At 35.7% G+C, this 27,861-nt stretch overlaps 3 protein-coding genes across 14 annotated transcripts; 2 read left to right on the top strand and 1 right to left on the bottom strand.

Annotated features, from left to right (window-relative positions):
* The first annotated feature begins 341 nt into the window (after window positions 1-341).
* On the top strand, window positions 342-5,697 carry LOC128671153 (2-acylglycerol O-acyltransferase 2-A-like). The gene is made up of 5 exons (XM_053747402.2): window positions 342-494; window positions 954-1,184; window positions 1,877-2,320; window positions 2,926-3,125; window positions 3,571-5,697. Exons 1-5 carry the CDS (start codon window positions 481-483, stop codon window positions 3,726-3,728), a joined length of 1,047 nt encoding a protein of 348 aa, XP_053603377.1. The 5' UTR covers window positions 342-480; the 3' UTR covers window positions 3,729-5,697.
* Window positions 4,335-5,126, top strand: LOC128671406 (uncharacterized). Its single transcript, XM_053747854.1, has one exon. It carries the CDS (start codon window positions 4,335-4,337, stop codon window positions 5,124-5,126), a length of 792 nt encoding a protein of 263 aa, XP_053603829.1.
* Window positions 5,299-27,797, bottom strand: hlk (hulk). Of its 12 annotated transcripts, none has more exons than XM_053747383.1 (28): window positions 27,551-27,797; window positions 21,519-21,701; window positions 20,015-20,155; window positions 19,745-19,777; window positions 18,277-18,459; window positions 17,868-18,011; window positions 17,389-17,571; window positions 17,162-17,293; window positions 16,761-17,075; window positions 16,263-16,577; window positions 15,874-16,188; window positions 15,465-15,653; window positions 15,237-15,377; window positions 14,816-15,136; window positions 14,553-14,735; window positions 14,195-14,245; window positions 12,237-12,476; window positions 10,869-11,000; window positions 10,462-10,785; window positions 10,106-10,294; window positions 9,888-10,025; window positions 9,487-9,588; window positions 8,784-9,113; window positions 8,545-8,701; window positions 8,295-8,461; window positions 7,872-8,198; window positions 7,620-7,799; window positions 5,299-7,539 (listed from the first exon to the last, which is right to left on the bottom strand). In XM_053747383.1, the coding sequence occupies exons 1-28, from the start codon at window positions 27,705-27,707 to the stop codon at window positions 7,352-7,354; spliced, it is 5,460 nt and encodes a 1,819-aa protein (XP_053603358.1). In that variant the 5' UTR covers window positions 27,708-27,797; the 3' UTR covers window positions 5,299-7,351. The 12 variants fall into 12 exon arrangements, 11 of the variants coding, with proteins under 11 accessions (XP_053603358.1, XP_053603359.1, XP_053603366.1 ...); XM_053747384.1 differs by having other exon boundaries at window positions 8,784-9,098; XM_053747391.1 differs by lacking the exon at window positions 27,551-27,797 and adding an exon at window positions 27,073-27,211.
* Between the last annotated feature and the right edge of the window lie 64 nt (window positions 27,798-27,861).

The raw sequence follows: 27,861 nt of genomic DNA, 5'->3' as shown, positions 1-27,861 counted from the left end.
AGTTTGAGACTAGTAATCACCATTTGGAGATTAGAAGTACTTTATCAAAATTAAATATTTCACAATTATTTAATAAAATTCTTATAACCTGGAGGGCTACAATGAAACACTACGCAAACACGTCATTGCGTCTCCAAGTTTGTATTTTTTTACACGACGCTTAAACGATTTGATAAACTATAAAAGAAGACAGCTTGAACGTGCTTCGTGTTAGCATATTTCGTGGTAGACATTCAGTATTACACATTTCCCATTTATAATGCAAAATACATAAATAATGCAAGAACATTGTTTAACTTTTAGTCTTTTAATTTTTACATGTTCAACATTATTGTCAGCGTGGTTCGGACTTTGTTTAGCTTTGTAACTATTATTATTATATTTTTAATCTGTCTGTGATTTTAGACGTACTAAGTTATATTTGGCTGATGTGTATTATGGGCTAGTGTTTGAATATTGTAAGATAAAAGTAGAAGTAAAATGGATTTGTTCAGGTAAGTCGCTGTTTAATTTTTTTTGACATCCCATTGTTTCTTAATTTTAATCGTTAGCTTTAACCTTCGTCAAATGCCGTAAAATAATTTTCTTTCTCTTTGGTAAGGTGAAAATATTTTTTTATGTTTTTTTTTTATTCAGTTATTTTCCAAGCTTAACCTGAGTAATGGATTAGATTATTGTTTTACAAATTACCACGGATTTTACCTTTAATTACATCTAATTGAAGAAAGAAGGACATAAGTGCATAGTAATGACCCTTGCGGCACACCACTCTCGTTTAATATTTATCCAAAAAAAACAACCTATTACTTATCGATTTATACTAAATTTAATTACGGACATCATCAAAGTTTATAGATTTGGAGACTCTTCGACCCTTAACATAGATTTAACTTAGATTCCAGCACATAAAATGGATTTATTTTGTGTATTATAAATTCAAGTAATGTTTTCAGATCCTTATCGGACATCTTAGGAATACAATGGGCACCTCTGCATGTGCCCTTGGAGCGTCGTCTGCAAACGCTGGCCGTCTTCTGCTGGTTCCACTTCATGACGTCATTCGGCGTTTTCTCCAGCATATATTTATTCATCAAACTGCTTTATTCCAGTTATTGGTACTTAGCCATCGCATACTCTGTTTGGATGCTCTACGACATTAATACAGGACAAAGAGGCGGTCGTCCGTAAGTATACTTATATTATTACGAGCTTTTGCTTTAGTTTCATCTTTATCGATATAAATTACTGTATCCATGTTAGATTAATTAGATAAACGGTAGCATAAATGCACACCTAGCTTGATTTTGCTTTGACAAAAGGATCTTCAGTTATTTTAAGAAATATCATACAAAACAACAAAATTCAGTGGTATAATGTAAGCGGTGAAGACGTCTATCCCTGTAAATCATCGTGGGCCGGGTCGTGAGGTTCCTTCTATTATTTATTAGGTTGATCTACACGATGGCTGTCCCATGCGTCAACTCGTGAACGGGTGCTGCCAGAGGGAACTGGTCATCTCGTTTTTCATATATTTTCATGTACTTAATTGTGTTTCACATCTATATATCTATATATATATATAGATAATTTGTGATCCGAGTGCTGAGATATATATATATAGATATATATCTCAGCACTCGGATCACAAATTAGTTTCTTTCGCCATTTCTTCTCAGCAGTGGTCGTTCCGAAATGCTAGTAGTTTGTGAACATCATTTAATTTAGAATATGACGTGAAAAAGTGCCTGTGAAGGCCTAATTTCTGAATAAATTATTTGATTTTGATTTTGACAATATTTATTGTAGTTTCGATTTATCATGACACACTTATTGTCCTGCCTATGCCAAATTATGTACGAAATAATTTATTTTCCAGACGTGATTGGGTCCGAAATTGGAGTTGGTGGCGCTACCATTGCAACTATTTCCCCACGAAGATGATCAAAACAGCTGAATTGGACCCTTCAAAGAACTACTTACTGGCTTGCATACCTCACGGTGTAATTTGTATGGGCTTGTTCCCAGTTCTTGCTGCCAATGTTCTCGAATTTGGCAAACACTTCCCTGGTATCAGAAGGGGCTTTGCCACTCTCCCTTTGTACTTCTACGTGCCGTTCTTTAGAGAATTCGCAATGGCTATTGGTGGTACTATAGCTTCTGAAGAAAGCATTGTGTACTCTTTGGATTCTAAGCGATATAAGGGCAACGCTGTTGCGGTCATAGTAGGAGGTGCTAAGGAAGCAGCTGAATCTCACCCAGGGCAATACAACACGATTTTGAGACAGAGAAAGGGTTTTATTCGCTGTGCTATTAAGTCTGGGTAAGTCTTGATCTGTGTTGCTTGTGGTCCAACTTAGAATAGGACCACTCCATATTTTACCGTTTTACATAACTTTGGCAGCAATAGCATTCCCAACGTCACACAGAAAGCCGGTTGTAAAATCGGAGACGAATTGAAAAATATATATGGGTTATCTCTTCGCTGAGCCCCGGCTTTTTACGTCACAGCTCCGAATGCAAACGCGAACACACGATGTTAGTAGGAAGAGGAAAGGTCTTGGTCTAGTTTACCAAAACACAAGTCTCGAACTTTCTTTGGGACTAGCTCAATCTGTGTGATTTGTCCTAATATATTTATTTATTTATTTCTCCTTCCCACATTCAACTTTATACATCTTTGGGCTTTTCTGTAGAATATTTCAGCCTTGTTGTAATTGCAATAAAAAAATCTCGACTTTGGGTAGGTATACTTTGATAAATGCGAAACGAAAACAACATGAAAGCAAAGCACTGGCAACTGATAAACTGGCTTTAATTAAAATTATACTTTTTTTTATATATTTATTTCACATATAAAGAACATTAATTACAATATTAATTTTGATTTGATAATTTAGTGTATTAAAACTAAACACCTAATTTTAGCGCCTCCTTGGTCCCCACAATAACCTTCGGCGAGGTGGATCTCTACGACCCAGTCAAGAAACCTGAAGGAACTTTCGCGAGGAAGTGCCAGGACATGGTCTACAAATTGACAGGGATCAACCCGCTATTCCCGAAGGCCAGGGGCCTGTTGCAATACAGCTATGGATCAGTGCCTTACAGGAAACCACTTTTTGTCGTCAGTAAGTTCATTCATTTACATTCCGAACTCATAAAATCCATTAAACAAAGTTGCATGTAAATTTATGAAAATCAAAGTTCACTCGTCGATACTTCTACTTATACAAACGATGTTACTTACAAAATAAAAGGATTTCCGCGTTACCTCACGAGTATACGCAAAAATTCTAGTGATTATTATAATATTCAAGTAGGTAGTAATGTTTGTAAACTCTTTATTACACGAAGAAAACACACACAGAGAATGCTGTAATGTAATGTGTAAAAAAGCTAGAGGCTTTTCAAGATGAGCTCCTCTTCAAAAAACTAGATTAGCAGACGAATAAAGTTCTACATTTACTTAGTTACCTATTAATACTAATCGCATGTAACAACAAATTATAAATGCTGCTCTGTATAACTAAATAAAGGACAACATTTATATGAATACAACAATATTATTTACAGTTGGTGCCCCAATGGAAGTGAAGAAGAATCATGAACCAACACCTGAAGAGGTAGACGCTGTCCATGCCCAATTCATCGACGAAATGGTCGACCTATTTGAACGGGAAAAAGTACACTACGTGGAAAACCACGAAAATGTCAAATTAAACCTATTGTAAATAAGTATATTGTTTAGCGCAAAGGATGTTAACAATGTGTTACGGGCTATGACGCGTGGAAAGTCGCCAGGTCATGATGGACTCAGCATTGAGCATCTTCAGCATGCTGGTTCCCATATATGTAGATTGCTGTCAATGCTGTTGTCGCTTTGTATAAGTCATTCGTATTTGCCCTGTGACCTCATGCGAACTATTGTAATACCAATTGTAAAAAACAAGACGGGTGATCTGGCGGATAGGACAAACTATAGGCCTATATCGCTGGCGACTATAACGGCTAAGGTACTGGACGGCCTGCTTAATGCTCAGCTTAATAAATACCTAAAGTTGCATGACAATCAGTTTGGGTTTCGACCCCAGCTGTCAACCGATAGTGCAATACTGAGCCTTAAGCATACTGTCTCATATTACCTGCGTCGAAAAACAGCCGTTTACGCTTGTTTCCTTGATTTGTCCAGTGCATTTGATTTGGTTTCCTATGATCTCCTTTGGCAAAAACTGGAGGACATAAAGGCCCCTAATGAACTTATTAATCTATTCAAATTTTGGTACGGAAATCAAATCAACAATGTTAAATGGAATTGCACTTTATCTGAACCATATAAGATGGAATGTGGTGTAAGACAGGGCGGGCTAAGCTCTCCGTCGCTATTCAATTTGTATGTGAACGCGCTGATCGAGGCGCTCAGCAGAGAGCATGTCGGCTGTCACGTGGACGGCGTGTGCGTCAATAACATCAGTTACGCAGACGACATGGCCCTGCTGAGCGCGTCGGTCTGCGGGCTGAGGAAACTCCTGTCCATCTGTGAAGCATATGCTACTTCGCACGGCCTTAAATATAACATCCGGAAAAGTGAGGTCATGGTTTTTGGAGCTAGGAGTAAAGATTTGTCCATACCTACTATTTCCCTGTATGGTGTTCCTCTGAACAGAGTAGAAAAATTTAAATATCTTGGACATATCTTGGCTCCTGACCTCAAGGACGATGCCGATATAGATAGGGAGCGAAGAGCGTTGTCGGTTAGAGCAAATATGATCGCCCACAAGTTTTCGAAATGCTCGGAAGATGTCAAAAAAACTCTGTTCAGAGCATTTTGCACATCATTTTATACGAGTACTCTGTGGGCCCATTTTACAAAAAAATCGTACGACGCTTTTCGCATCCAATATAACAACGCGTTCAGGGTGTTGTTGCGGCTGCCTCGGTTTTGTAGCGCATCAGGCATGTTTGCCGCGGCGCGGGTCGACTGCTTCTACGCGACGATGCGGAAACGCGGCGCCAGCCTGGTGCGCCGCGTCCGAGCCAGCTCCAACAGCATCCTGGCCATGATAGCGAGCCGGCTAGACTGTCCCTACATCAACCACTGCTGCGATTTGCATGTAGTGAATAAAAATTAGGCTGCCACATACATTTGTTACTAACACTAGATTAGAAGCTTCTTTGTATACTACTAACATTTTTTTTTATATGAGTCCTGGATGCTCGAAATAAAGATTTTTATTATTATTATTATTATTAATAGGTAAGTACTTATTATTTCGTATAAAAATTTACTTTATTAACTTAAAAAAGTTAATAAAGTACAATAAATTTGGAGTCAAGGTCCAAAAAACCTCCATAAATTCTTCTAAATCATGAAAGTTTTTTTTTAAGTTAAAATAAACAATGGAGAATTGTATTCCGTCTTGTTTTTTAGTTTGTCTGAATTGTTTCAAATTGAATGCAATATTATATCTCTTATCATCTTTCAGATTTTAAGTACATTTTCTTGTATTAATTATATCTTTAGCTTCTGTCAAGATTATCGACATATTGTATATATATGATAATTTACCTACTTCTTCCACTTAACTACGAATATTTTTTAAAGTTTCTTAAATTTGTGTATTGCATAAGACATTTCTTTTCCTGTTTAGTGTTAGAGCAAGGACTTCAACACACAAAATAAATGCACATTTAAAACTTTTACTATTTTTATTAAATTTATTTTATTTACATTTTATATACAAGTTAGTGTCCACGTATGCGCTTGTTCGCACAATTCCTTGAGCATTTCCTTCTGTCGCGTTCCTTACGTTTCATCAATGAAGGTATCATTATAATTATACACAATAATAAGTACACTAATTAGAGCGGGAATGATACAGAGTATTCGGGCATGTTATTGCGATACTTTCAAGCTTATAGACTAATTGTAAAATTCTATATTAAAAAAGTAAATCTAATAGGTAGGTATTGTCATTTTGGCAATACCTATGTATCTATGAAGATATAATTCTTTAGTTGTTGAGATACACTTATATCAAGCCTAATGGAAGCTACCATACTATTTGGATGCAAGCAATGTCAAGCAGACTTTGTAAAATTTGTTGGTTGACGCAAAAATTCTAGAATCTACATTTGTAAACTTCACTTACCCTTCAAATAATGCTAAGATGAAACTCATAGGAGAAGCTCGTACGTGATTAGACGAGGAGCAAGAAAACTATGGAAATGAAGCAACTGAACTTTGAACGCAATTAACCCACATTGCAGTTGGGTGTTCCGTCTGGGATATAAATAAGCATCGCAATAACATGCGGGCGCTAGTTCGGTCCTGTCCCCGCCCTTCAGACAGACACTGATGAGCTCGCAAGCAAAGTCACAATATACCTAGAGTAGAAAATATTAAACCATGTCCTCGTAGAAGGGAATTGAGAAACGCGAAGAGTTGTTACAAACGTTACTAGCATATAATACTTTTAAAGATATCATGCTCCAAATTCAGAATCGAGCTCGAATTCATGATTCGATCTGAAGCTAAGCTTTTATCCTAGAAAGTAATATTTAAAAGGCACACGAGGAATTTTTAAGGAAGACATTACGAATACAAATAACAAACGTGGTACACATATATCTTATACATATGCATATCTAAAAGTCAGAGATGGAAAATAATCAATTGTAGTAGAAAATACACGAACTAATGGCACAACCGGTTAACATCTTATTAAAACACTACATACAAAAATGTAGAATAACCTTAACTTACTTTTATGACTAAATGACTTTGCTTTTGAGCTCTTGAAATTCAAACAAACTTAACAAAGGCTCAACGTAATCTAAAAGGCTAAAGATATCATTAACATTATCGAGAAGATATAATCGGTGCTTTTAAAATCGATATAATAAGGGTACACTGGAAAACGATACAACGCACACTATAGATCCATACAGATTGCTACCGACGAGATAGTACAGTCTTAACGAAGATAACAATAATTTAAAATGCCATAGATAAAGAAAACTTACAAGAGTACTGTCATTATTAGTAAAAACATTTAGAAAAAATCTTAACTCACCAAAGTTGTAAAAGAGGCATAAACTTATTTATAGAAAAAAAAGATAAAATTCAACAAGTGAAATATGAAACGTTCCAGTGTTAACATTTCTGTATTAATTTTAGGCGTTTGTATTCTAAAATCTCTACTCAAGTTTGATCCCAAGAACGTATTATGTATTGATCTAGATATTGTATCAACCATTCTAAACGATGGTCTCGTCTAAATCGAATCGATCCAGGCCTCACACGGCCGAAAGTCATGATAGAAGAACTAAATTCTTAAAATGCGTGGGAGATTTCTCACGCTTGCTTCGGATGTGGCGTTTGTGCAGGCGGTGATGGCTTAAAACATTGTAGCAAGAAGGCTGTATACATAATGAATGCTATTGACAGAGCTATCAAAGCATACATGAAGATGTTTAGTTCTGGCTGACGGAATCTATTTTTCCGAAGCCATTCCAAAACTTCCTCCTCCGACAGTATATCACCTGGAAAAATTGTAAATTTTAAATATCAATAATTTCTGAATTTTCAATCACTTAATGTAAATATTCATTCGTTGGTTTACCTCTGTATATGCTCGGGAATCTCTTTCTGAAGTAAACAATGGCTGGCAATTTTGTGACACCCCATTTTCGTGCGTATCGAGGATCTTGCATTTTCACAAACGTAATATCAAGATTGTCCGTTTCACTATCTATATTTTCCAATTTGTCTAATACTAATCTACTCTCAACTGATTTTTCATCTGGAGACAAAAATATTGAATTAAAATCTTATAAGGTCAAATAGAAGATGCTTTTACAAAATTTCTACTTACAGAAGTAGACAGCTAAGAATTCATTTTCTTCCAGTAATTTATCCAACATTTTACGGTTGACTTCCTCAATTTCATTTTTGATTTCAAAAACATCTTGAGAAGTCAGCCATTGCAGGATTCGGTCAACTTGATGCAAGTCTCCATCATAAAGCATGGGTACTTGTTTGCGGAAATAAACGAGTGAAGGTATATTGATTACGTTGTACTTTGCAGCTGCCTCTGGGCTCGCTATTTTAACAAAGTCAATTCCAAATTGATCTACTTCACCATCAATTTGTTCCAATTCTTCTAAGATTTCCTCACATTCTGGACAATCATCATCATCATCTATAATAAATCAGAAATAAAATCATTATACATTATAAATGTGCCTCTCAGTATAGAACGCTAAGTTTATATATATGTAGATTTCTCAGAACTTACAAAAGAAAACAACAAGCAAATGTGATTCCAAAAGCAGCCTTTCTAACATTCTCTCATTGACAGATTCGATTTCATCTGCTAATTCACGATTATCATCATCGATTAACCATTCAAGGATAGATTCTTCATTTTGCAAATCTCCTTCAAATAGAAGTGGGTTACCATTTCTGAAATCATCAAACATGAGATCAAAATGTCCTTAGACCTAAAATAGTTAAATTGTATAAGCATTTTTTACTATTTATTTTACCTGAAATATACCATAGCTGGGAATGTTTTGATGGAATATCGTTTAGCCAGTTGTGGATCTTGGATCTTCACCATATGGATTCCGTAAACATCGCATTCATCATCAATTCCTTCTAATCCTTCCAGTATATGATCACAAATGTGGCAGTTAAGTTTATCTAAAAATTATTGAAAATATATTTGAACCAGTGGAAATTGTATTATTATAATAATGTACATTTATGTACACATTTTACTTACAGAAATACACCGCCAAATATTGGGTCTCTTCCACCATTTTCTCTAACATTACTCGAGTAATAAGTTCAATTCGATCTTCAGTTTTTTGAGTAATGAGCCATTGTAGTACTTCTTCCTCTTCTGCAAGAGATCCTTCGTAAACGTTAGGCACATTGTCTTCAAAGTAGACAAGCACTGGAAAGTCGGTCACTCCAAAAGATTCAGCTATCGAATAGTCTTGCGTCTTAACGAATTTTATGCCATGTCTGTCACAGTCATCGTCAATATTTTCAAGTTCTTCTAAGATGCCAGCGCACTGTTCACAATCAGGTCCATCTGAAATATCCACATCTATAACCAATTAAGCTGTTTTGACTAGGAGTCAGCATCTTCCACTGGAGGAAATAATTGGCACCATTGAAGGTGGTGTAGGTACAATGCGGAAACGTGCGACTATGTGTATTTGTAACTAAACTACAAATACGATTCAAAGTAATTTTCTACAGGAACAAACTGTACAAGGTTATCTAAATTAAAATGTGACGGGACAAATGCTATCGAGGCTAAACTAGGTTTCAAACTGAATTGAACGCTACAGATCAACTAAAATATAAACTATTTAGGGAGCTACATGCAAATACGTGCAGAGACTAATGGGTACAAAAATCTACAATAGTACAAAGGGTAAAAAGGCCATCAATCGGCCTAAACCAATAGCGAGTACCCTCTTGTTCCTGCACCTCTTCATCCTCAGGTCCTTTTTCTTTCTTTTTCGACGCCTTTCTCATGGCTTTTGAATTACAAATTTCACATAACGTTTTGTTCCCTAATGAAAAGCAAGATAGTTATATTTTGTGAATAGTGACGACCGTAGCTTTAATGTTAGTGAGCATTGTTTATTTATTTTTTGTAATGACTAAGATTTATATCTCTTTCTATACAATATATATATATATATATAAATTCCACTAGCGTGACTAAATTTAATATTTTCCTGTAATGATTTTGACGTGAAGCAGTTAAATCGAGTTAAACAAAGACAAAAGTATTACAGCTTGTAACATAGTATGTACAGTAAATGTTGTACAGTAATTCAATCTGGCTGTACTCACGTTAGATACTTACAAAAATAAACTGCTAGAGAGTCCGATTCATCAATCAAATTCAATAAGTCCTGACCTTCTAGAGCCTCTATAACGTCACCTGAAGGATTTTTTTGAGTAAGCAACCAACTTAGTAATTGATGTTCATCGTACAAGTCGCCTGAAATAATATTTCTTGTCGTGGAATCATAATTATAAATATTATATTAATTAACCTTTAAACTGTAATAATATTATTACCAGCATAAATAACAGGATCTTTAGACCCCAGTTTGAAGAATAAAACCGCTGGCAGAGCAAAGACACCATAATCCTTGGCCATCTGTTTGTCATCAATCTTGACGAAATTGATTCCTGCGCCGTCTGCATCATCGTCTATGTGCTCAATCTCGACTAGCACTCTAGGGCACTGTTTGCAGTCATTACTGTCTAAAACATGTAATATGTGCAATACAATTGGAATTAGAGTAAAAGTACATTACAAACGATATAATCAACTACTCGTAACAAGAAAATTGAAACAATATTGTTAAGACATGTCTAATCAAAAACTAAATTAGTTTAGTACCTAATATGTGAATAAATTAAGAACTCACAAAAGAACACAGCGACGTAGTCTGATGTTTGCCTTATTTTCTGAAACATTTTCTTGTTAACTTTTTCGATGTGATCTGTCAACTCCATGTTTTCCGGATCAGTTAACCAATCTAATATTTCCTCTTCATCATCAATGTCACCGTCATAGTTTATGTACTTTCCTTTCCTGAAGTAAGTTATGCCTGGTGGATTCCGAAAGCCGTACTTCTTTGCCATTAAACGATCGCTACATTTTGCCATCTTTATGCCATATTCTGATGCTTCGTCATCAATTAACTCCACGTGCCGAAGAACTCTTGGGCTTCCTGGATCATCGTCTTTGTCTGTAATATTTTAACACAAATGAGTTACCACAATTTGTCTTCTAATAACTTATCAAACTTTGTCCTGATTATTGTATACTTACAGAAGACAACTGCCAAAAATTCTTTTGTTTCGATATACTTGAACAGTTTATCCCTATCTATTTCCTCAATACTTTCATCTTCTTTCTGTTTAACCATCCAGTCCAAAACTTCAGATTCGTCCAGTAGGTTTCCTAAAATTTTTTCACATTTACTTGATGCTGAAATTCCTATGTACACAATAAATTGAAAAGAAACCACATCCATTTTAAACTCACCAGTTCACATCCAAGAATGGCATGCTCGGACAACTACGGTAATAACATGCTGACATCATTCGTGTGGTAATAAGTAAAAATTTAATAGAAAATGTATTTATTTAACAAAAAAATATCCAGCGCTGACTCAACAACTAAACGTAACAATATAAATTAACATCCATGCGAATTTTCGGCCAAACAATACAACTTACATATCGCCATAATATTGTCACACAACGCCAGCACTGTTGTGTTTAAAATCAGTCAGCTCATTCTGATCATGGGACTTTTGCGATTAAGAAGTATTTTTATAATTTCTGACATAAATCATGATCAAAATAGACCCGACTAATTGAGTATATTAACAATAAATTACTGGAGAAAATTATATATTTAAATTAAAATTAACTTTTTCTCAATCATCTGGCACTGCGTTTTTAAGAAAAATATTAGTTGAATCAATTTAAAGTAAATACGTTTAAATAAAATATATGAAATAATTGTTTGTCAACTGTTTACAAAATAATGAGATTCCATGAAGACTAGAATTCTATATGAACATGAAATCCTTACAACAATAAGTCTTTCAAGATGGCACGGCAAAATACAATTAAAAAATGCCTTAAAGTTGTTCCTTTTCATATCTAAAATCTAAATATTGGAATCAAATTTACAATGAAATTAACGATTTGTACATCTGTTTTTTTGTTACTAAATATTCCAATATTTAGTTACCTCATGTTCTTGATAAGAAAATAATTTGTAAAGGATAAATTAATGAACTGTATCTTCATATGTTAAGTAAGGTTGTTAAAATTACTAATGAATCAATGAAGACTAAAGATACAGTTCAAATGTAAGATGTTACAACATTCAACCCTGTTAAGTGCTAGCAGGAATCAAGGGACACGACATGAAACGAGGAAGCTAGCAATGTTAATGGCAGTGGTAACTCGATGCATCGTTAGACCAACTACAATTTATTAGGCAGGTAGAACCAGATTTAGAAAGGATTGAAAACGACCGACAAATAGTACATTCGTGTCCACTTGATGCCACGCGTGCACGCCGTTTTAACTTACATTAATATCTGTTTAGATTTTATAGCAGACATTTCTAAAGATTACTAGATACAAATTTACCACCACCAAATATTTTCATCGAATAAACCTTTTTTTCCTTTGGACCCCTTTTCAGGTTTGCTGAGCGCCTTGTTTTTCCCCTTGCTTGGTTTCTCTGGTTCCGGTCGTTTTTTCTCCTTCTCTAGTTTCTTGGGCGTCACTTTTGTTGGCGTGGCCTTGGCTACTTTGGTCGGACTTTGGACTTTAGTGGGACAGCACTGGTATGGTTCGTAAGTCATTTTTGGGACAGCCGGTTTCGCCCCCAATCCAATGTAGAAACAGCGATCGCCTGCAGTCAGTAAAAAGCTGTTGTTTATACCGGTATAAATGGCATTACAATAATATTTTAGTCAACTGCGAGTTAATACTGTGCATATTTATATTTTATGCGCTTGATTGTTATGCGCTATTTTAAGTCTAAATGATTTGTTAGTAAGAATAAGAGTTGAAAACGTTTAAATTGGAAAGCGTTCGCGAATGACTGCAGGCGACAGCTAAAGTATAGGACCCATGCGGGTTCCGTTCGACCATGCAGATGTGTGACTTGGGTTCTGGAGCCGTGCCTCCGTGCAGGGTCATCTCGAGGGATGCTCAACGCTACTTATTACCTGTAAACATTTGCTTTATTCTACCAAAAAAACCTATATCATCATCATCGTCGTCGTCGTCATCATCATCATCATCATCGTCGTCGTCATCATCATCATCATCATCCTCAACTACTTTTTTGTGCCGAACATTATTACCCACCCTGCCTCCTCGCTTTCTTCTTTCGTCCTTTGTTTTTACATCATCTTCATCGTCCTCTTCATCATCGTCGTCTTCATCGCCATCATCGTCGTCGTCATCATCATCATGATCATCGTCGTCATCTTCACCATCGTCGTCATTATCATCATCATGATCATCGTCGTCATCATCATCGTCGCCATCATCATCATCATCGTCGTCGTCGTCATCGTCATCATCATTATCGTCGTCGTCGTCGTCATCAACATCATCATCGTCATCGTCATCGTCATCGTCGTCATTATCATTATCATTGTCATCGTCATCACTGTCATCATCATTATCGTCATCGTCGTCGTTGTCATCATTATTTTTTAAGGATTGCTTCCCCGATCTATTTCCTGGGTATCGAATTTTTAATTTTCCAACTGATTTCCATGTGGCTTTTTTATCAAAATTTTGGAATTGTAATTTCTTTTTTAGTGTCGATGTTTTTTTGGTTAAGTCGTCATCATTGTTATCATCATCATCGTTGTTGTTATTGTTATGTTTACTTTTTACAGGTTTTTTTCCAGATTTGTTCCCAGGATATCTAATTTTCAATCCACCGATAGATTTCCAGGTGGCTTGACCAATGTTTTTAGGTTTTAGTAAGTTTTTTGATTTTGATCTTTTACCGTCATTGTCTTCATCATCGTCGTCGTCATCATTATCGTCATCGTCATCATCGTCATCATCATCATCGTCGTCGTCGTCATCATCATCATTGTCATCGTCATCATCGTCGTCATCATCATCATCACCGTCGTCGTCGTCATCGTCATCATCGTCCTCGTCATCATCATCGTCATCATCATCATCATCATCGTCGTCTTCTCTTATACTTTTAATTTGTCGAAGATTTGCTCTACCTCCAGGAATCTTTGGATTTCGTTCTATATTTGGTGCTGTCTTTTTGCTGTCTAGGTCACTGCTAGTTTTCTTAAACCCCGAGGCTTTAATATCACCATCTGCACTGGCCTTCGATTTAGTATTAGCTTTAGTGGCTTTTCGGTGTCTATCTTCACCTGCAGGCATTAGTAACTGTCATGCAAAATGACATAGCTCAAACATCCAGCGTATAAGGCGTACACAAGTACATTTCATAGATAGTTTCAAGAATGATGTCATGCACGTAATACATTAAAATTCATATAACTTTATAAGTACACTTTTCGTTGGCCTTAAGAAAGATACATTATTAAAACAAAAGTTTTGTAAATGGATGTGGATTCTTACTTTTTTGATCTACAAGCCACTGGAGAACCTTATTTTCGTTCTTTAAGTCACCTATAAATGGAATAAAATTAATAAATTATATATTAAATATGATTATTAAATACCCATTCCGCTAGTCAAAAGCTCTCAAGTGACAATGAATATCTATAATACCATTTGTAAAAACACGACACAGTCATCGTATTTTTTATTATCTTATATACACAATATTCAAAACATAAAACATAGGAATTTGGCATTCCTATAGAACAATACTTCATCGTTATTCTATACTTTAATACCTTTATAAAAGTATTTGAATGTCTTAAATTGACTATGTTTTATCCATACAATTTACTTACAGTTCAATATAACTTACCGTCGTACATAATTGGCACTCCAGTTTCATAATAAACCAATGCTGGAAAACTGAAAATTCCAATGTCAGATGCCAATTTTGAATCCTTGGACTTTACAAACTGAATACCATGTTTATCTGTGTCATCGTCAATTGTCTCCAGCTCGTCAAGAATATCGTCGCACGTATCACAATCATCGCTATCTGCAATTGATAAAATTTAATTATTTAATATTCAATCCCTTCCTTCTGTATTGTCCTGTATAAGATTATATTCTACTTACAGAAAAATACGGCAAGATGCTCAACATCCTCAATTAAATCCTTCAACGTTTTCCTATCAACACTTTCTATAACATCTGGCTGAGAATCAAGAAGATCTAAGACCCATTTAAGAATAGCTTCTTCATACATTAAATCACCATCGTAAATTGTGCGAAATTTGTGTCTGTAGAAAGCCAACGCTGGTAAATCAGGAAGATCATATTCTTTATCAATTCCATCATCGGATGTCTTGACGAAATCGATATCCTTCTCTTCACATTCGTCGTCAATATTCTCTAATTCGCTTAATATTTTCTGGGATTTTTTATCACCTTCTTTATCTGTAAGAACATTATTAAGAAGTAAAATATCGCCATTAGGAGCGTTAACTTAATCACGCAGTATAAACGCAGTGACACAAAACATCTTTTTAAAACTTACAGAAGAAGACAACAACGTGGTCATTTTCTTCCAAGATTTTTTCCAACATTCTGGAGTTAACTTCTTCAATTCGTCCTGGGATTTCTAAGGTATCTTCATCTGTTAACCACGATAGAACCTCATCTTCATCCTCAATATCACCTAATTTAACAAAAGAAGTATACATTTTGAGTTATTTCCAAAAAAATGACAACTTTCTGTTTAACAGTACAATAAACAAGATTTTACCTTTGTAAACCAGAGGATCTTTGTTTCTAAAGAAAACTAGAGTTGGGAAGGTCTTGATCCCATATTTCTTCGCAAGTTGTAAATCCTCTGTGGTGACGAAGATAATTCCAGTCTCGTCAAGCTCGTCATCAATATTCTCAAGCTCGTCTAAGATGTTGTCGCACTCTTCACCTTCTTCACATTTACCACCTGAAAAAATCACTCTTATGTCGAGGTGCTACTTATTTTATACATTGTAAAGTGTCTTATTATTTTTTCGTATTTCGGACGTTGTGGAGATATAAAAGAATAAAAATTGACAACAATAAAACATATTAATGGCATATTCATCGGAAAACGGCCTTTTGGTAACCGAAGTTTGGTAAACATTTGTAACCGTAAAAAAAAAAACAAAAAAGCAGACACTTACTGAAGTAAACTACAACATATTCATGTTCTTCAATGAGGTCAGTCAAGATTTCATCAGTAACTTCTTCGATCGTTGCACTATTTTTCTGTTCAATGAGCCATTCCAATACTTCGTCTTCATTCATAAGATCGCCTTCATAAATGGCCGGGATGTTTTCTTCGAAGTATACGAGTGTTGGCAGATGATCAATACCATACTGTTTTGCTTCGTCTTCATTATCCATCCTAACAATGACGATACCTTCTTTCTCTAATTCATCATCAATGTTTTCAAGCTCATTAAGAATCCTGATATCTTGTTTATCATCTTTGTCGTCTGAAAATTAAAGCAATGTAAGAAAATAATTATATTTAATATCTTAAAACTAATTTGTAAAATAACATACTCACAGAAAATAACTGCTAAGTAAGGTGTGGTTTCGATAAGTTTGTCCATCATTTCATCTGTTACTTCAGGAATTTCACTATGACGTTTTTGGTGAAGTAGCCATCCGAGTAATTCATCTTCTTTCATCAAGTCGCCCTCATAGATATGAGGAATACCTTTTTCGAAGAACACCATTGTTGGGATCGCTTCGATGCCATATTCTTTAGCTTCTTTATCGTCATCAATTTTGACAAAAGCTATATCATTTTGATCACATTCATCATCAATATTTTCCAGTTCTGCCAAAATTTTCTGACTCTTTTTCTGGTCTTTGTCGTCTGAAATTAATTTGAAAGACTGTATTTCATTTATATGTCAGTTCTTGACAGAGTAATATAAATAATAATCTTAAAATATATTTACGCTAAATGAATTTTGATATGATGATTTAATTTCATATAATTGGCATTATTTTCAATGAAATATCCTATAAGTTTGTATTACGTTTTAAAAATACTTACAGAACAGTACGGCGACATATGGCATTTTTTCAATGATGAGATCCAGCATTTCATCGGTGATATCTTCAATTTCATCACTCTCTGCTTGGTATCTGAGCCATGCCAGTACTTTTTCTTCTTCTTCTAGATTTCCTTCATAAAAAGTAGGAATTCCCTTTTCAAAGTACAATAATGTTGGAACTTTCTCGATTCCATATTCTTTAGCTTCTTCATCATTATCGATCTTTACAAACGCAATGCCTAATTGATCGCACTCATCATCAATATTCTCCAGTTCGTTTAGCACTTTTTGTGATTTACGATCGTTATTATCATCTGCAAAAACAAAAAAAAAATTAATGGATATTCGTGTATATTTCTTATAAATCATAATGGTGAACGACATTAAAACTAATACACACAAAACAGCACAGCGACAGTTTTTCCATCCTTGATCAGACGGTCCAACATTTCATCAGTGACGTCTTCAATTTCATCTTTCTCCAATTGCGCTACAAGCCACTCTAAGATCTCCTCCTCGTTTTCAAGATCACCTGAAAATAACGTGTAGTAATCAGACTGGTAATAAACCTATTTACATAGTGAAGTACGCCAGATGTTTATGTGTTGCAGAAATAATGCTATTTACCATCATAAACATTAGGGATCTGTTTCTCGAAGTAGACGATGGCTGGTACGCTGTCGATGCCGAAAGATTCAGCCGCTTTTTCGTCATCAATCTTGACGAATTGGATGCCGTGGCGATCGCAGTCATCGTCTATCTTCTCGAGTTCAGCCAGCACGGTCATAGAATCATCATCGCCGTTGTCATCTGAAATATTGAACGCATTTTATTGGAATTTATATATAAAATTGTATTTTCAAGTTGGCAAATCTATTAAAACGTTTTTATTATTATAATTAACGAAAGTTTATTTAAATGAAATTTACTATAGTCGTACGTAAGTGTTTCTTTCAAGAAAAAATATTTGAAAATTACAGTTGCAAAAGTTTCGCAACTTCTGTCTGACCAAAAAAATAAACCGAATCTTAAATATATAGATACAATAAACCTAATATTTATAATCTAAGCTAATCTATTTAGGAAAGCTCAAAAAATAAACTCACAGAACAAGACTACAAGGTTATCGACATTCCCTATGAGGGTGTTCAAGGTCTTGGCGGTAACGTCCTCGATGACATCTTCCTCGTCGCCAGTGGACTTGTTGGCAATCAGCCACTCCAGCACGTCTTCCTCCCTGCTCAGCTCGCCTAGAACATTTTACGATACTCATTCACTATTATGACATAACTTTCAAATAGTATTTAGAGGAAAATTTGCAACGTGCAACGTTTTATTTTATACTGAAATCGGTATTTAAATTTACATCTGTCTGTATTAGCTTTGTCTAATCATGCCTTGTACCTAAGTACAATTTTGTTGTTCAGTAATCATGACGTAAATTTCCTATCACGTTCAAATCACGCTGTACTATATTGTAATTCAACGGCAGTAACCGTAAAATGACTCACGTACTTTCATAGATAATAGGTATCTGGTGCCTGTAGTACACCAGTCTTGGCAAATCTCCAAGACTATACTCCTCGGCCAGTTCCTCGTCGTGGATCTTAACAAAACCAATCCCAAGCTGGTCAGCCTCGTCATCAATGTTTTCCAATTCTTGAAGAGCCTTTGCGCACTTCTTGCATTCTGGCTTGTCTGAAACATTTTAGGCAAATATTTTATAATTTAAACCTGAAATTGTATGTCATGTGTTTGTGCTTGAATGTGCCTATCTCATGCTTCTAGGACTGAAGCAGTGCAGTTAATTAAATGCTTAGTTGATTTGATTTGATCGACGTTAAGGAAAGTTAACTGTGTGTATCAGTCTGAAGCTGTGGCGTGCAGTTGTGTTATTTGTTGCAAATGTTGCTTGTCATTTGTTTGTGCATTCGCCTATGACAAATTCCTCATGGTGCGGTTTATAAAAATACATTAAAAAGCGGGATTCACTACGTGTTGCATAACAAACTTTAAAATTTACGGTTTGCCTACAAACGCAAACATCTTTAATCTTAAAAGGTCTATAAATATGTTTTATCTGACTTTTTATTGTTATCACAATTGTTTATGGGAACATTTTATGTTGTAGGGATCTATTCTATAATAGTTCTATGACATGACACAGGCGTGTTAACATTTTTTCTAACGGCCATAAGGATATCAAAGAGTCTAAACAAAGTTTTATTATTATGACAGCATGCCGTGTTGTGCGCAATAGACTTCAATTTTACCAAATATTTAGGTCAAGGTCAACCTATTTTGAGTGACAAAATCCGGGATGTTAGCAATACCGTTGAAAGGTTCTGTTTCAGTGTTTGTAAAATTATTGGTTTTGATAGACATTTTGCTGTCGTTAAGGAGTGAGAATGTATGGTTGACGTAGGAGCCGTGACAGCTCGGTCCGTCAATCCCGGCTTGCTGGCGGGACGTAAATAGCGTGGCCAAAATAGCTCGCCTCACGGCCCGATAATGCAAACGCATTTTTGATTCTGGCTTTCCCTTACATCAGGCAGACGAACTCGACGGTTACGCTATAACTGACTTATATTCAATTCTAGAAATAGAAATCCAGACTATTGTACTTTACGGAGGTAAAAATAATGAAGTTGCTCGCAGCGTAGATCGGGATCATAATATTATAGAAACAGAGGGTAAGTTATTGGTAGACCGACATTATTGATGCACGTCATATTTGTGAGTCACAATAATTTGATATGTTGTATCTGTGCCAAGTAACTAATTTGCCAAATTTATCAACAATTGCTCATTTAAATAATAATAGACATGTCATTATAAAATACTGGTGCTAAATACTTGTGTTGGATGCTAAGTAAGCAAGTCTGTAACATGAAACATATACTATTCTACATACTACAAGCTAGAAGAATACAGCGAAATCGACAATAAGAGGAGCATGCCGCCAGCTGCGAATCTTACTTACTGTTTGAAGGGCCGCAACTTTTGTGATCAGGACCTACGTCAAAAACACAGTCAAAACAAACCACAATGTACAGACACCTCCTCGTCCTTTATTATTTACGAATAGTAAAGGCGACAGAGAAACCTCTAATGTAAAATTGACAGTTCTATATTAAAAGAATTTACACGCCCGAAGGCCGAAATGTTAGTTCAGAAAATTTGCCATAATTTACCACAATAGCTGATAAAATCTACGAAGAAAAACCACAGGAGAAGATAGAGTAATGCTTACAGAAGAGAACGGCGACGTAGTTGGTGTCCTCGATGATTTTAGAAAGGATCTTCTGGTTGACTTCCTCTATCCGATCAGGAAGGTCCATAGCTTCTAAACTCGTCAAGAAATCCAGGACACTTTCTTCGTCCATGAGATCTCCTAGAAATGATTGATTTCAATTTAACGTCATGACATCTTTTATTAAATTCTTGAAATTCTGCTTAAAATACTACATCATCAGAAAATCATGCGTGAAGTTCATGGTCTGCTTAAATATAACGCGGAAAAATCTGCCAGCGTCGTCTACGTTTTCGTGGAACACTTGCCAATAATGTTGACAAATCGTTTCATGTTAGATTGGATTTATTATATTTATAATCCAAAATGGTGTTGGTCGGAATTGTCTAATGGATATGACGGATTATAAAACATCACGCTATTATATTTAATTAGTTTTCAGTCAATTAAATTTTAAAAACCGCCACTCCTGATCACGTGATCACAAAGATCACAAACTCGCCAGTGCATGCTAGAAAAGAGCTTATGGTTTCCAAACGGATGGACACACATTTTACACACATAGCTAAGAATACTCTCGATTAAATTCTCTATCAAATAAAAAACTAGATCAAAATAAGTTCAGCCGTTTGGCGGGTTTTCTACGGATAGACATAGGGACACGTTAAACTTATAACTCCCATTCAGGGATTAAAAACGTAACTGATTCATATTGTTTTTAGTTTCGAATCTTAGGTTCAAGTTTGATTAACAAAAGTAAACATTTGCGATAAATTTCCGTTCTTCATTGTGAATCAATTCCAATATAGTTTGCAGAGTAGAATATAATAAATTTACGATTGTAACAGCTGGCAGATGCGAAAGAATATTAAGAAATGTAGAACTACTAACTAAAATTTAATTGAACATCCGATTAGTGTCAGAAAGTGACGAGAGAACGATGGGATGTAGACGTTTACTTGAATTTACTGCTGACGTTGCCTACATAAACAGTCTCGACTAATTTTGAAGGCATTTTGTTTGGTCAGATATAGCTTGCAATATTTGTAAAAATTGTAAGTCGTTTTTGAATAATGAAAGTCGATTTTCCCAATCTCATGGCATGGTAGGTTCATTGTGATGAACGGAGAATAACAACAGTACCAAGGAAAATCAAGTTGGAAGCGTAAAACAACCTTCATTATGTCTCTTTTATCCTATCTCGAACTCATAAGAACTACCTGGTTGATTGTTGGTAAGTATTTGTAAAGAATTTTGCAATCATTCATTTCAATTATTGTGAGCAAAATCTTGAGCAAGTGACTCACTTTCCAGCGTACGATTGAGTTGAAATTTTTCATAATCATGACAGTCGAACTTTTCCAGGCAATTAATGTACGTTAATTTAGGAAGAAGATATTATTTTATGTGGAAATCTTCGAGAGAAATCCAATTTCCTGGATGTTTTAAAATCTAAAATGGCGATAATGACTAATTATGAATTATTAGATGAATCAAGTCTCACCGTCGTAAATAATCGGTTCCTTCTCACGGAAGTACGTGAGGGCGGGGAATTTCGTGATGCCATACTGCTTGGCGAGCCTCTTATCGTTGATCTTGACGAAATCGACGCCAAACGTGTCGGTGTCATCGTCTATCTTCTCCAGCTCCTCGAGTACCTTGTCACATGTGACGCAGCTTCTGGCATCTGTAACGAAGATGTCAGTTAAACCACACGGGTGCTGGCACTCCGCACTCTGTTCCGAGTTCTTTTAAAGTATGACAGGTAAGTTATGCTTTGATGATGATGTATTTTTTGACATATCCATCAACGGAGAACCTTTTTCAGTTTAGTTCCGCATATGTAAGCGGATATCACTTGCAAACCCAAATTATTTATGATATTGGTGCATCTGTCTATATTACCTTTGCATTCCCTCATTCCCGATAAGGGAACCACGCACTAATTAGTCGAACCACTACCCTTTCCAACACAAATACCCATAAATAAACCACGAGCGCCCCAAGATTTTGAATTTACTAAAAACTACACTAAGATAAAATCAAATAAGCAATATCAAGTCAATTTGAATCTTCTAAAAATTGTTAGCACGACAACAGGATATGAATTATTGGTCCGAGTTATTGCGATCATGATCATAAAACGCGTAAGATGGTGCAAAATGTGTATCGAGTAAAACAGTTCTCAAAGAATGTTTGTATACAGAATCATAACGAGTTTCCTTGTTTTCCATTGGTTTACTCTAAAGCAAAAGTGGATCAAAGTACATAAAAATATTTTTAATCCATTAAGAATCCGCCTGTGAATAAAAGAGGAAGCCAAGGTACCTACCTACCTACCAGTAAAACGCAAAGATGATCTTGGAAAAATTGTAACAGATTGACATTGGAAGAATTGTATCATTTTGGTTTCATTATAAGCAAAGATTTTGGATAAATCTTTGATTATAAGTGTCCAGTCGAAAACGTCAAAGTAAAAATCTTTCTCAAATTCGGACTACCTACTCGAAGATACAATACCTATAGTTATGTATATATAACGTCTTTATCGTTTGCAGGGTAGACAGGGCCAAGAGATGCGAAACTCGAAAGCCAAGTCTAGATAGATAGATAAACTCTTTATTGCACCATTCACAAAGGAGTTATAAGTTATTCTAGCTATATTTCTTGTTTATTGGTGGAATAGATATTAAATAGTTATAGGTATATGCTATCGCCTGTGAAAATTATCACCATTTTATAACTCTGGTTGTTACAAACTTAACAACAGGAAGAAAAAGCGAAATATAAAATTGTATTGTTGTAATGACAGTTTTGAAAGAGACTGTTACCTCCCGTTGATAAGGAACCCTTTCATCTGGTGTAATTAATAAAAGGAGGCGATCATTAGAATTATAGAAACGACATAATGTTTAGATTAATTATAGTTACTAGATATAACTTATGAATCGGAATAGCTAGTACCAACTCTTGCTTTGCTATTTCTGTCAGACGAATCCAAATAAAACTCACGCGATGTTTCAAAAGAACATCTCTTTTATTTTTATCTTTCCATTCTGTTAAATTGCTAACAGCGATAAGACCGCTTTTTGTATGCATTTGTATTTTAAACTCATCATCATCATCTCAGGCCTTTTCTGCCCACTGATGAGCATAAGTCTCTCTTCTTTTATGTCAACCTTCTTTATCCTGTGCTGAATCTAATCCACGTATTACAACTTTGATTATGTCATCTGTCCATCTCTCTGCTGGCCTTCCGGCACTCCGATATCCCGATATCCTAAACATATTTTAAGCTATTCGTGCAAAATTTTGTACTTGTGTTTACCAACTTATTTGTGCATAAGTTATTGGTATATTGTAGTACACGCCGGTCCTAGGTTAAATTTAGCGACCAACTCTTTTCTAATATAGTTCAATATCACGATTCCTCGCGGGATAGAACAAGGAGTCGCGAAACTCGCCTCGGAGACTAGAAATATTTATCATGTTTCACTAATGCCAATTAATCGTTTTTATTTAGACTGGGCGGACAAAGTTTCAGGTTGTTGAACCCGGCCAATCTTATATTTAGTAAACCATCTCTAATCCAATTAATCTCTCTAAAATTTGTGTTATAAAATATACTGTTTCCGATATTTATGCGCTTCCAACAGATTTCGTCAATATTCGTTTAGCGCGATAGGCCTAAACTTCAGCCTTGAGGCACACACTGCATTGAAAAATACAAGCTACAGAGTTTAGGTACATTAAATCTCTATAATTTTCAAAATTACCCTAAATAACATAAAATATACACGAATTTTAGCAATTAGACTTAGGTACCATGAAAATAACACTAAGGTTTCTCATATGTTTTCACTTTTCAGCGTAACTTACAACTAATTCTACATGAGTAAATTTCGAAATGAGCGACAGAGACAGATGTATTTATTATTCCCATACTATTAAACATGCCATGGGACTCAAGTTATATTTTGCAATTAAATTATATCATTGCCATTTTTTTATGTAAACCAAAATAAACACACGTGACTTTGTTACTCGTGATTTTGGCTTCATATCTTAGAATTATATTTGGAGGTCAGTATAATGGTAGTAAAACGACGATAAAACAGAAAATTTACAGCTTTCTGATATTTATTACCAACTACTTACTTCATTTTGCAAACATTTCGTTAAATTGGCAGTACGATTGACGTTTAAAATGAAGCGCGACTTTGACCGTGTCTTTCGTTTTGTTTTATTAATTAGCGGCCTAGGTTAAACTAGAAACAAATAAACTTTATACACAGTTATAAACCTCAAGAAAATAAATATGATTTGAAAAAGCACAGGGACAGCGATGTTAGTTACATAAATTTGAGACCATAATATCAGATAAGTACAATATAAAACAAGACACAGTCAATATTTTTCATCATCCTGGATAACGTAACCAGAGAAAAAACCTAGTACTTAATAAGAAAGAACGTCTACTACGTTCTTTCTTATTAAGTACTAGGTTTTTTTCTTTCCATAATTGTTAAATCCAAAAAAAAAAACTCAACAGAAGTAAGAAAATAGAAATACGTATCTCATTATTTTTTTGTATTAGAACAAAAACGAACAATCTAACACCAATTTAAGAAAAAAAAATGTTTTTTTTTTCTTTTCGCGCACAGATCTAGGCTATTATACAGGACTTGGATTAAAGACCAAGCAAGAAGAATACTGAAAAGAGCTATCAAACATCAACTTGGTTATAAATATCAATTTGATTTTGGTCCAACCATTGTTACTACGAGTACAGTATCCGACCCAATTTCATTCACAATTTCAGAATTTCGAGATTGTTATGCAACGCCGCTTTCTGCAGTGCCACCGTCTGTAAGAAATAACTTGTCAACTTCTGGCATATTTATCACAGCTAGGCTTATTCCAGGGACGTATTATTACTGCACAAGAATAGTTGTACACAAAGCGATATTGCGCTCGATACAAGTTGTTTGAGGTGGCGATTTCATCATGGGAGATATTTTTGCATCTAAGAAGGCTTGATTGATAGTCTATCGAATTACCTTTCTAAAAATGCAAAATTATTCTCTCCTAGCACGTTTATCGAATACGATAATTCTAACCCATATTTCTTAGTAAAATGTTCCTTTTTCGTAATTTTTGTGTACTTAGATGATGTAACTTTTATGTGATAAAGTGAAGACGAAAATTCTAATTGCATGCCAGGGGTTAATACCCCTTAGATGGAATGTAAATCACACTCCATTTAAAAGTTAAGCGTCCGAAGGTTAATTTCTATCGAACCAGATTTAATTAGAATCAGCAAACGTCATGAAGAAGTGTATCTTACGTTGCCCATTTGATGTCTGATACAAAACGGTTTATATTCGTAATAAAGTATTTTTTTATAAATATCACTTACGCAAATACTGGCCCCATTCACATGTCTCAGTTATTTCCAGTGTTTCTGATTCATATGAGGAATATAGAAAGATTACAAGCTTGGAGAAGTATGTTGTAAAATCATGATGTAAAAACCTTCGGACTTTGGCCATGTTTTATATAGTGCGCTATGTAACAAATGTATCTCAAGGCTCCTTCATACATCTTGGACCTATGTCCCTATGCAAACATCAAACGACCGGGTTAGTTGGGCCACGTTCTAAGGCAGAAGCCTTAGACAACACAGTCATAATAAACACAAAATAACGCACAACTTAGTATATAGTAAAGTATTTTAAAAATAATTATTAACGCCTGTATTAATAATGTCAATCTTCAACATTATAGAACGCCTAGAACGGAATATTTCCAAATTCTGCAACGGACGGATTTATGTAGCCAGCTTTATCTTAAAATCTAAGATTGTTTAAGAATTCTTGTACTTAATTGTTATTTATTTATTTTAACTTGATTTACCGAATTGGTACAAGGAGATTTCTCTACCGGTCAACCTTCGGGAACAACTGAAAGATAATCTAATCTTATTGAACTAAATAAATTAATTACAGTAGATTTTTCTATACGTTTTTAATGATCTACAGATACCATTCGATGTCGGCCGAAGTTCGGCGAATTAACTGTGCAAATGTATCTTAAAATCTGGTGACTAACAAATTTTCCCAATATTTTATTCAACTTCAACGCCTGTGCTGTTACTGCAAGTCTTTAGTGTTCTAGATACAACTCTCTTCTCGTCCACATTACACGAATCGCTGTTATCATCAACATCTATTATTCTAGTGAAATTGTCGCAATTTTCATTAATCCAGGAATTAATGATAGCCTCGCGTTTGGAAGTCCTCCAACTCAAACAGTTGTAACATTTTCGTAATTATGTGTCTTTTCTAACAAATATCTGGTAACCGTTTGGTAACATGTATTTTTGTAACATTTTACGATTGTTACTCTATCAAGAATCAAGGCCTATGATATAGGATATCAAAGTTACATAGAGCAACAGAACTAATGCTAGATTACTAGTTACCTACTTGATGAGACTAAACTCAAAAATAGTTGACTTTTCATAGTATTGATCTTAATTGTTTAAATAAATCACTGAAGTCGATGTTACTATTTCAACTAAATTACGAATAGAATATTAGTGGAGAGGCGATAGGACATGAAACGTAATGGAAAAGTCAGATTAGATCATCTTTATTATCTTCTGAAGTCGATTTAATTTTAATGTTATATTTTGTAAATATCACTGGTAAAGATTTGGTAAGATTCAACTGGTGAATTTTAGTATCCGGTAGTTCAAATTTTAAAGACCATGGCCAACCACATAAGTTTGTTTACGTTTTGTTTATGTTTTTGTTGATCCTCATTAATCATTAGCTAACGATATTTTCTTGCAGATTATCTGAAGTGGCTATTTAGTCTAAGAAAGCCAATTCAAAAGGTCTCCCAGCCCAGGCAATCATGCAACTGTTACAGAGATTTATTGCACTTTTTGTCTAGACTAGTCACTGCATCCTTCGAATGAGTGAGACGTGCATAACAACGGATATAGATAGCATCGCTCGACAAGATAACTAATGTACTGACGAATCGCTCACATATGACATTAGCGGCCAACACTCGCGAATCGCACTTCCATGACGGCAACGGCCAGATTGCAGGCTCGGTTGGCGACAAAAGAAAATGGTTGGAATGCCGATACCACGTAATAGCAGTCTATTTCAGCGGCACATGCGGCACAGCAGCGAGCGTAGGCGCCTGCGACCTTGGCGCAGCAAGCTTCTTAGGAACCGAGGAAAGCGAGACTCGGCGCCATTTTAGGTCGTGCGGCGGCCGCAGCGCCGGGTCAAGTTTTATTGTCTCCGCGGTTGCATAACTCGTATTTCGGAGTGCTCGCTTCGAAAATATCATGCTCGAGTCAGGAGAAGCGGTCTTCGCTTCGCCCGTCCGAAGATCATTAACTCCGCGATAACCCATTTGGACGGGCGCCGTCGCAGACGTTTCGACACGGGCCGCAGGCTGGCGAGCGGCCAATTATTGTAAGCTCGCAAAATTAACCGAAGACGCGAGACTTACACCAGTACACCGCGACGAAGTCCTTGTCTTGTAGAACTCGCTCGAGCTGTTTGGCGGTGACCTCCTCGATCTGCGGCTCGGGCTTGTGGGGCGACTTGCGCGTGGTCGCGGCGCTGACGAGCAGCAGCGCCAGCAAGCCGGTCAGCCAGCGAGCCATGGCGAGAGCGCGCGCGGACTGAGCGCCCGCCGCTGCGCACGCGCCGCCCACGCGCCTCGCCGCCCGCCCAGCGCCTGCGCACTGCCGCCCAAAAGACAATCATAGCATAGCCAGCGAACAGATACTAAATCTGTGTTAAATGTTTAACGTTGAT

Source organism: Plodia interpunctella, chromosome 7 (genome assembly GCF_027563975.2).
Source record: "Plodia interpunctella isolate USDA-ARS_2022_Savannah chromosome 7, ilPloInte3.2, whole genome shotgun sequence".
Classification (NCBI taxonomy): domain Eukaryota; kingdom Metazoa; phylum Arthropoda; class Insecta; order Lepidoptera; family Pyralidae; genus Plodia; species Plodia interpunctella.
Note: the sequence above shows the minus strand (reverse complement) of the source record. Positions and strands in the feature narration are given on the sequence as shown.

Coding starts and splice junctions, on each gene's coding strand:
- LOC128671153 (XM_053747402.2), top strand. Junction 1,185..1,876: donor GGACAAAGAGGCGGTCGTCC/GTAAGTATACTT, acceptor TTTATTTTCCAG/ACGTGATTGGGTCCGAAATT. Junction 3,126..3,570: donor GAAACCACTTTTTGTCGTCA/GTAAGTTCATTC, acceptor TATTATTTACAG/TTGGTGCCCCAATGGAAGTG.
- LOC128671406 (XM_053747854.1), top strand. CDS start 4,335: ATGGAATGTGGTGTAAGACAGGGCGGGCTAAGCTCTCCGTCGCTATTC.
- hlk (XM_053747383.1), bottom strand. CDS start 27,707: ATGGCTCGCTGGCTGACCGGCTTGCTGGCGCTGCTGCTCGTCAGCGCC. Junction 17,294..17,388: donor GATCCCTAATGTTTATGATG/GTAAATAGCATT, acceptor CGTTATTTTCAG/GTGATCTTGAAAACGAGGAG. Junction 8,462..8,544: donor CCAGCTATGGTATATTTCAG/GTAAAATAAATA, acceptor TGATGATTTCAG/AAATGGTAACCCACTTCTAT.